Here is a 10,590-nt window from a genome sequence, read left to right as displayed (position 1 = left end):
AGAAAGGGATAAAGATGGGTTGGAATTGGGAAGGGAAGGATTGTAAGATAGGTTTGGAGAGGATAGGGGGAGTTATGGTAGGGAAAGGAATGGGGAAGTGGGATGGGATTAGAAGGGGTGAGATGGGAAGGGAAAGGGTGGGATGGGAAGGCTATGGGTAGAGGGGTTAGGTGAGATGGAAGGGGAGCAAGTGGGTGGGAAGGGTTGGAATGGGAAGGGAATAGGGAAAGGGTGGGATGGGAAGGCTATGGGTAGAGGGGTTAGGTGGGATGGAAGGGGGAATGAGTGGGTGGGAAGGGTTTGGATGGGATAGGAATAGGGAAAGGGTGGGATAGGAAGGGTACAGGTAAAGGGGTTAGGTGGGGTGGAAAGGGGAACGAGTGGGTGGGAAGGGTTGGGATGGGAAGGGAACAGGGAAAGGGTGGGATGGGAAAGGGATAGGGGAAGGGTGGGATGGGAGGGGGAGGGACTCGGGAAGGGGGGTAGGATGGGAGGGGGAGGGAGGGGGAGGATGGGAGGGAGAGGGAAGGGGGTAGGATGGGAAGGGGAGGGAAGGGGGTAGGATGGGAGGGGGAGGGAGGGGGTAGGATGGGAGGGGGAGGGAAGGGGAGGATGGGAGGGGAGGGAGGGGGTAGGATGGGAAGGGGAGGGAAGGGGGTAGGATGGGAGGGGGAGGGAGGGGGTAGGATGGGAGGGGGAGGGAAGGGGAGGATGGGAGGGGAGGGAGGGGGTAGGATGGGAGGGGGAGGGATGGGGTAGGATGGGAGGGGAGGGAAGGGGGTAGGATGGGAAGGTTTAGGATGCGATGTGTGATATGGTGGAGAATCCGATGTGTAAAATGGTGGAGAATCCGATGATGTGAAATGGTGGAGAATCCGATTTGTAAAATGGTGGAGAATCCAAGATGGTGGAGAATCCGATATTTGAAATGGTGGAGAATCCGATAATGTGTAAAATGGTGGAGAATCCGATGTGTAAAATGGTGGAGAATCCGATGACGTGAAATGGTGGCGAATCCGATTTTTCTAAAATGGTGGAGAATCCGATGTGTAAAATGGTGGAGAATCCGATGATGTGTAAAATGGTGGAGAATCCGATGTGTAAAATGGTGGAGAATCCACGATGTAAAATGGTGGAGAATCCGATGACGTGAAATGGTGGAGAATCCGATTTTTCTAAAATGGTGGAGAATCCAAGATGTAAAATGGTGGAGAATCCGATATTTGAAATGGTGGAGAATCTGATGATGTGTAAAATGGTGGAGAATCCGATGTGTAAAATGGTGGAGAATCCGATATTTAAAATGGTGGAGAATCCGATGTGTAAAATGGTGGAGAATCCAAGATGTAAAATGGTGGAGAATCCGATATTTGAAATGGTGGAGAATCCGACGATGTGTTAAATGGTGGAGAATGCGATACATGAAATGGTGGAGAATCCGATCTGTAAAATGGTGGAGAGTCCGATGTGCAAAATGATGGAGAATCTCATATGCAAATTGGTGGAGAATCCTTATCCAACATGTGAAATGGTGGAAATTGATGTGTGAAATAGTGATGAATCCAATATCTGAAATGGTGGAGAATCCAAGATGTGAAAAGGTAGAGAATCCGATGATGTGTAAAATGGTAGAGAATCCCCGATGTAAAATGTGGCGAGTGATTTGTAAGATGGAGAATGTGATTTGTAAAATTGCGGAGAATGTGATATGTAGATTGATGCCATTAATGGAGAATCTTACATGAAAATAATGTAAATCTGATATGTAAAATGGCAGAGATTCCAAACTGAATGTGAAATATGATGAAAAAAAGTTAAAAATGATAGAATTCAATGAAAAATGACTTTTTTATGTAAAGCAGAGAATCAAAGTCAAAAAATGTCCACAACCCTATGAAAGATACGGGTTAATTGAAAGAAGGAAAAGTGATAGGGTTTGGAAACAATGATAATAATATCATAAATTATTATTGCATTGGTTCTTCGGTGCATAAATAGTTCAATGAAATTATGTATTCATCATTTCTTAGCATTACATTAAAAGATAAAGTGAAGTCTTGGGGACATTGTTGATTTACTTCACTATATTTGTAATTTGTTACAAGGAATCATTTTAATATTTTTAAGAAATGGACAACAGTTTGAACTTTCAGTGACAATGGTGCTATGAACAACATTATTTCTGCAAACAATATTCCTTGATGCCCTGATCATTGAAATGGGCAATTTTTTTTTATAAATAAAAACTTGTATTACAAAAAAATGCCAATATTTCAAAATAAAAGATCACAAAAATTTGCTAAGAAGATGTTATTTATGTTATTTTCATTTTCTATGGGATATAAAATCAGTTTGCTATCTTCTTAAATTCATTAAATCACAGTTTGATATACATGCAGCAGTAAATTATTCATAAAGAATTAGTAAAATTTCCTCCAGGGGTGCCAAAGACCTTTATTTTATCTGCAAATTCGCTTTATGCATGTTCATACAGTGCCTATTAAGACTTTACCTAATGCTCCTTATTGAAAACATCTGATAACATAAGTATGAATCCAGATTTTCCAAAAATTAAAGAATTTTTTCTAAAAAATATTTTTATTTTGGCATTTTTTGGTGCAGTTTTAGCACTTCATGCATGTTCTACAATTAGCAACATTCAGATGAAAATTGTATATGTAGAAATATGGCACACTAAGGCCATCTTTAAAAACATGTTAGCTTGCCCTCTGCCAACTCGGGAATGAAAAAAAAATGGTATGGTAGGTAGGGAAATTTTTTTTATTAAAAAATTTTTTGAATATAAATAAAAATAGTAATAAAATGATGGGCAGGTACATTGTAGGTAGGAGACATTTTTTTTTATTAAAAAAAATTGAATATAAATAAAAATGGTACTAAATTGGATAAGAAAATTTTGGAATAAGTTTTGTGTAAACAAGAAATAATTGTTTCCTTAAGATTGAAACAAAAAATTTTTAAATAAAAATAGTAATAAAAAAATGGGCAGGTACATTGTAGGTAGGAGAAATTTTTTTTTATTAAAAAATTTTGAATATAAATGAAAATAGTAAAAAAAAAAAAAAAAAAAAAAAAAAAAAAATGGGCAGGTACATTGTAGGTAGGGGAAATTTTTTTTTATTAAAAAAATTTGAATATAAACAGAAATAGTAATAAATTGGATAACAAAAATTTTGGAATAAGTTTTGTATAAACAAGAAATAATTGTTTCCTAAAGATTGAAACAAAAATTTTTAAAATAAAAATAGTAATAAAAAAAATGGGCAGGTACATTGTAGGTAGGAGAAATTTTTTTTTATTAAAAAAAATTGAATATAAATAAAAATAGTAATAAATTGGATAAGAAAATTTTTGAATAAGTTTTGTGTAAACAAGAAATAATTGTTTCCTAAAGATTGAAACAAAGTTTGAAGTTGGGTCTTTTTTAGTCAGTCAGTCTGGAAAAGGCAAACAAACATTTTTGAGGCGAATCGCTAACAGCGATGTGACCTCATTGCAGTCGACCCCTATTTCTTTCTTTTCAATGACTGCGGCAACAAAGGACTCCACAATATTGATTCTAAATACGCCATTGAAAATAGTGCAAATGTATATTGACAAGTTGGTGATATTCATTGTCTATTTTAAATACCAAATAACATAAAATCTCACATATATATGTTGTTTATACTTTGAAAGCAACAAAAATAACAAAAAAGAAACAATTACAAAACAAAACAAAAATAGAGAAAGAGAGAAAACAACATACAAACACAACGCGGAGTAAGATCGATGCATCACAACAGCTCGTACCATAAATTATTAGGCCTTGTAATACGACATTGCTTGTACGAATATCTGAGAAAAATATACAATAATTTTATTTTATAAAACATCACTAACAATAGGAACAAGATGGTTGTTTTTATAAAAATAGAAGGGATATCATTATTTTTTCACTCGATGAAACGAATAGTAAGATGTTCAACTGAATAAATTTTTGCAACAAGCGCCACCTTTCGGGAAAAAAATTGCACGAGGAAGGGTGACACGAAACGGTGAAATGATCGCTTTTTGGTGAAATTTCAGTTGAATATGATGAAATATCTGATAAAAAATTGCAATGACAGTGGATTTTAATTTATAGGTTTACTAATACCGTAGACTTTTTTGTGTTAATTTATCGAAAATATCGGAGGAAATGTGTTTCATAGTATATTGTATACCACTCCCTATTGTTTTTTTTTCTTCAGTCCGAATTATATGAACATTTCATGTATCCCACTAATTGGTTTACGTACTATGCCATTTTGATTGATAAAACTAGTCTAAGACAAAGTATTGATATTTTAAAAAAAATGCTAATAATGAAAGAAACGGAAAAAATTCAGATATGAAATTATATAGAATTATTCAACAATCATTCATTTTTAAATTTTCGTTCATTATTTCATCTTTCTACCATGATTATAATGAAAGAATAAAAAAAATATAAAAGTATAATTAAAATCAATTATAGATTAATTTAAATTTCAATGAATTATAATTGATATATCAGACCAGGAACCTATATAATAGTATATAGGTCTCTGATCAGACTATCTTTAAAAAAAATCCCTCAAGGTGTATGTCGAATTTTTCTGAGTAAAAAAATTTTGAGTTTTCTACCTTCAGTGCGATGCGCCTCTCAGGCCTTCAGGCCTTTGATTTTTAAAGATGGCCTAATAGTAATTATTGTTGCAGTCTAGTCAAACTCATTTAAATATTGACATTAATGCAGGGGGGAGGAGTTGATCCTTGCGTCACAGATTTGTATCACACTGTGGGACGTGGAGACCAGTCCATTGGATGAGACCGTATAAAATGAGGTCCTGTGTTGCAGTAGGTGCTAGCACAAAAAAAATCCCTCGCTGCTCAATGGCCCTGAGTACCAAGTATAGGTCAAAATTTGCAGCTCTCCACTGGCAAGTGGTGGCATCTTCATATGAGTGAAAAATTCTCAAGAGGGACGTTAAACAATACACAAACAAACAAAAATAATGCAAGGGGGACCTGATGTGAAATGATAAATAAATTGATCATTTCCTCTGGTTGTTATATATAAGATGGAGAATAAGATTTATCAGTTTTTAGCTTTATTGGTCAAAGATAGAGGTGCTTAAGCATTGATTTGTCATCCATCTGCAATATTTTTCAAAATACTTGCCAGGACACATGTAGCTAGCATTGGCTATTAGTTCAATTTATGATGTTTAAAGGTATCTCAAAATTGAGAACAGTGTGTGAAGTGTTAAGCAAGTTGAGCCAATCAAAAGCTTATCATCTCCTATGAGTGAAATCATTTTGTAATTGTTGTAAAGACTAAAAAAAAAATCGATCAATAATAAGGCAATGAAAAAATATCTTTGCCACTAAGTTATTAGACCCTTGTTTCCTTTGGGAGGATCATCAGGGCTCTCCGGGGTCTAAGAGAATCTAAGAAATTGTGTTCCTGTAAAATGATTTTGACACTTAATTGTGCATAATTTGTTACTGATGTGAATAGTTTATTGCACATGTGAATGTAAACGGAATACCTCTATCGAGTTTGTTACTAAATAAAATATTTAAAAAGAAAAGTTTTCATTTTATTGCTTGCAATCAAGGTGCTACAAATGCTTCTAAATGACATATTCTGAATATTTTTAACTCACTTGAGATGGAAGCTCGTTTTCCTTTCTGATCACATTTCCCTCTGTCTTTAGTCACCATAGTACACCCGATAGACCGGACGCAGTTCATAGCGCTCCGGATTTCTTTCTTCAAAACTGTTTAATAACTTCAAATTAAACATGTAACACTGTAATTATTTAGTGTTTGGTAGTTTAGTATAGTAGTGCTAGTTGTTTTTGTTTCTCTGTTTCCTTTGTTTTTATGACTTCTTAACTTTTTTCTTTGTCCTGAGGAAGGGACAGGTCGTCCCGAAAATTTGACAATTTTTATTGTTTGTGTCGTTAGTCATTTTTAGTGCTTTATATAAATTTCCATGCATCCGTGACCTTGTATCTACTTAGCAGATCCGACACTAAGGATATACAGTGTTGTTGGTTTTTTAGTGTTATATAGATATAAGTGAAAAGTTTAATTAAAATATCTACCCTCCTTCTTAATTTTAACAAGAATAATTTTTTTTTATACTTTGTTGGTCTTCTTTGTGTTTAGTAAAAGAAAAAGCATAAAAAATATAGTCCGTTTTTCATGCAGTTTTAGCCCGATATTCCAGGCAAAGTGAAGACATTTTCCTTGTCTTGGTCAACTCTTTGTACAGAACAGTACAAGGAACCCTTTTGTGTACGTAACAATACCAACTGAAGCAGCTTTTATGCCATTCGTATAAATAAGTCATAAATCGACAATTGGTTGATCGTTTTTCACACTTGAGATACTAGTGCCTGTCCTTAAAACACAGCATCGTACAAGTCAATTAATAATAATTTAATTTTTTTTTAAATTTTATTAAATCATTAAATGTAGGAATAGATTACACTGTATTTTGAGAATTTCACGCACCTACAGGTATAAATCAATCTATCAAATGTTTTTACCATATGTGCAACTTCAATGGTTAGGTTTGTTTGTTTGTATGTTGTTTGACGTCCCTCTCGAGAATTTTTCACTCATATGGAGACGCCACCACTTGCCGGTGGAGAGCTGCAAATTTTGTCCTATACTCGGCACTTACGGCCATTGAGCAGTGAGGGATCTTTTTCGTGCCAGCATCTACTGCGACTTGGGACCTCGGTTTGTACGGTTCCATCCGAAGGATCGGTCTCCACGTCCCACAGTGGGATTCGAACCCGCGACTTAAGGATCAACTCCTTACTCCGCGACTCCAGAGCAGACGCTCTAACCACTGCGCCAGGCGGGCGACCAATAGTTAGGTGAAAGGCCTACATACTAGGAAAAATATCTTTTAAAGAACGACAGGGCCATATTTGACTCGGGTAGGCTTTGTGGCCCATGGGCCTCTGGTTGGCTCGCGTGAGCCGAAGACTTGAGTGAGCATTTTTTGATCACTTTCTGTCCGTTTGTAGACTTTTCACATTTTTCTACTCAAGAATCACTGGGCCATTTTCAACCGAACATGCCTCAACGTGTTCTTGGGTAAAGGGGATTTAATTTTTTTAAATGAAGGTGCACGCTTTTTCCTAGGGAAGAATTGGGGAATTTCAAAATAATGACATATTTTCAGTAAAATCTCAAGAAACCCTGAGCGAGAAAATATAAAACATATGGAAGCATCCAATGGTGGTGTAGATTCAAATTTATTCAAATCAAGAACCCTGGGCGAAGGGCGGGGCCACTATAGGCGATCATAGTTTTACATAGGAATGGGGAAAATCATTAAAAGTCTTCTCAAGATCATTAAAAGGGGATGCTCACTCCTCCATGGCACCTTATCCCACCTCTGATGTATTATGTATTTGTGGTCTGTGTTTGCTCTGCTGATTTGTGATGTTTGAATGGACTTTTGAGCTTAAATAGTGTTCTTTATCTCCATATATTTCATTTGTCATATTTATATATGGAAGGTAGTGTAGATTAAAATTTGTTCAAATCAAGACCCAGTGGGGTAGGGAATTACCAAAACGGGCGATCAAATCAAGATCATGAGGTAGGGAGAGGCCACAATGGGTGATCAACGTTTGACATAGGAATTCCGAATATACTAAAAAAAAAATCTTTTTCTCAAGAACAGGAAAGCAATGTTCGATCACATTTATAAAGAAGCATCTTTGGGTATTGTAGAAGTAGGGGAAAACCAGAGTTTGGGCACAGTAGCCTCCTATAGAGTTTATATGGGATAGCCTCCCAGTAACCTCCAGGTAGTCTCCCAGGGTGTGAGGCTAATTATGATGTCATATTTTTAATTAGTTAATAAATAAGTTATCCTTATGAAATTAACTTAATTAGTCAATATTTATAAATATTGATTATGTATTTGAACACAGTAGCCTCCCATAGAGTTTATATAGGATGGCCTCACAGTACCCTCTAAGGAAATAGAGCTAATTGTGATGCAAGATAATTATTCTTATCAATCATATTTACTAATTAGTCTTTTTTTTAACCATTCAACATTATTGATTTATTAATTATTATGATTAATGATTTTTAAAATAATATATCTCATTGTTTAAAACAAAGATATCATACATTTTCCTTTATGTTTGTATATCTATTGAGTTACATATCAGATTATATTTATGTAGCGATGATGGTAAGTTATAAAACACCCATGAATCTCCATTGTTAATTTTTCATTACACAATACATAATTATTTCAAACCCATAAATGTTTTATAATTCATAATCATTAAATATCTAGCTTCAGTATGTAGAACATATGTGAACACTTGTCTTGTGTATACAGAACCCAGTGTATTTAAAATATTACCCAACATTGCAGTATCAACATTCATTGCAAATTGTTCGCGTTCTATTGGACACTCTGCCTTCGAGAAAATTTCCCGCAAAGCTTTGGCAACGTAAATTCCTTTCTTGTCTTTCAATGGACGCATCCACAAGTACTTTGATAGGACATCAATAACGACCATTACATACATGAATCCATCGTTGTACTTTGCAAACTTGACAATATCCTTGAGATCTGCAGACCATTGGTCATCTATACCAGTCACCATTATTTTGTTTCGTTGAAAACGTCTCCGTAGGGGTTTTTGTAAGCTGTAAACTTCTTGTTTTTGCAACCATTTTCTGATTTTATATTTGCTTATAACATATTTACCATCTTTTCTCATATATCGGAACAATTTGCCTGGTCCCGAAAAAACTACCAGCATTTTTTGGATTGTAATAAATTTCTTGTAAATAGTTCTCCCATGACATCTTTCCTCATCATTCTCCAGCGGTAAAATGAATGAACAGTTCTATATTACATAAAGGATGACTGCACTTAAGGACATACGAAATTTGCGACAAAATAAACTTTCAAAACATGAATTTTTCTTTTCATTGCAAGAATGGTCAACATCCAATCTACAACTTTATGTAATTACGTTTAATAAAAGTGTGTATTTACGAAGTTCGAATCTGTTTTCAAAGGCAGGGGTCATCACAATTTCTTGAATCTCCGTTCGATAATGAGGACGCCCACTTTTTTACTGACTTTATACATAGTCAGCGCATGTTTGTCTATTGTTCTACGCTTAACAGTAGTTGCATATTTGCATAAATAATAATGTGTCAAAAGGAGATTAATAGACAAACATGCGCTCATGGTTAAAAAGAGAAAAAAACTGCTTCTTCTTACATTCGCTCTCTGTGTTGTAACCAAGGATTGTGACTTGTTGAATATTATAATTCACCACGTGATTTCTTACCTCAGGTAACTTTGTGAATACTAAATTCCGTCACGTGACTTGTAAGGTAGCATGTTTGTGCTAACTAGGACATTGTGTTCGAACACATTAAGTCATCTGGCATTGGTATATAATCTGCTTTAATTCGTTGACATGCTCATATTGTTAATTTTGTTTTGAAGCTTTTGTCAGAAGTGTATTTGTGCCATACAGAATGGAGAGGGAGATTGGAAAGAGTGATCACGTTCTTTTTTCCAAACATGTCATTGTTATTTATCAAGTCTAATTTTAGAGCCATTCTTACAATGTTAGCTCCACCTCTCATGCATATCTAATGTTCAATCAAGGGCAGGTAAGTGTAAAGTCACTATATTTGGAAAGCAGTAAGGACAAAAACATTGAATCATTTTATTGTATCACAGTCTACAATCATTTTAAGATTTAAATTTGGTTCCAAATTGACAGGATTCTTTCATAAACATACAAAAGTGAAATAAAGTTTAGATATAAAAGCAACAGAAGCAACCGAAAAAGACCCAAAAATAGGCGTTTAGTGCAGTCATCCTTTATAGAGCACAATTTATTCACCATTTTCACCTCGGTTTCATCCTTAGAATCCATGTCATCATTTTCATCCTCATCCTCATCATCTGTTAAATACATCATTTCCTCAAGGAGATGTTTGTACTTCCTGAGAGCAATACGAACAGCCGGTAAATTTTCATATCCCTTTTTAAGGAACTTTTCAATACTATTCATTATTTTCTCGTGGATCAGTCCACCTTTCAAGTCTAACATGTCCAGAATAGTTTTTCCATACAGGTCCAAAAAATGCGATAAAATTGGTCTCCTGCATTTTGTTATTTGCTTTATTTTCTGCTTCCATTTTAGACAATCCCTCTTTTCGATATTTTTTTTAACTTTTCAGACCACGTATCCTCATTTTTAACCTTTGATATTTTTTTCATTCTTTTCAAGTAGTCTTCTTCTGTTGATGCATTAGGAGAATCATCTTCAAAGTCCATTGCGTATTCATTTGACTGAAAAATATGCGGCTTCTTTTTTAGTGGTTCCTCATGATCATCCAGAGGAAGTTGTCGTTTACGATTATCATTCTCCAATCACCATCTCTTGATATGTTGTTGGAGGTCATGCGTACTATCAAATACGAGTCCACAATCATCACAAGATGCCATCACAAGACCCAAAGATGAATCAGTGGATTCAA

The 10,590-nt window shown here is 35.1% G+C and overlaps 1 protein-coding gene across 1 annotated transcript; it reads right to left on the bottom strand.

Annotated features, from left to right (window-relative positions):
- Positions 1-260: 260 nt before the first annotated feature.
- LOC133182750 (uncharacterized) lies at positions 261-10,160 on the bottom strand. Its single transcript, XM_061317597.1, has 2 exons — positions 9,951-10,160; positions 261-1,025 (listed from the first exon to the last, which is right to left on the bottom strand). Exons 1-2 carry the CDS (start codon positions 10,158-10,160, stop codon positions 261-263), a joined length of 975 nt encoding a protein of 324 aa, XP_061173581.1.
- Positions 10,161-10,590: the final 430 nt, after the last annotated feature.

Source organism: Saccostrea echinata, unplaced genomic scaffold (assembly GCF_033153115.1).
Source record: "Saccostrea echinata isolate AGI-Se365-2 ecotype Australia unplaced genomic scaffold, CSIRO_AGI_Sech_v1 ptg000009l, whole genome shotgun sequence".
NCBI lineage: Eukaryota > Metazoa > Mollusca > Bivalvia > Ostreida > Ostreidae > Saccostrea > Saccostrea echinata.
The sequence above is the reverse complement of the archived record's forward strand: the minus strand, read 5'-3'. Positions and strand labels throughout refer to the sequence as shown.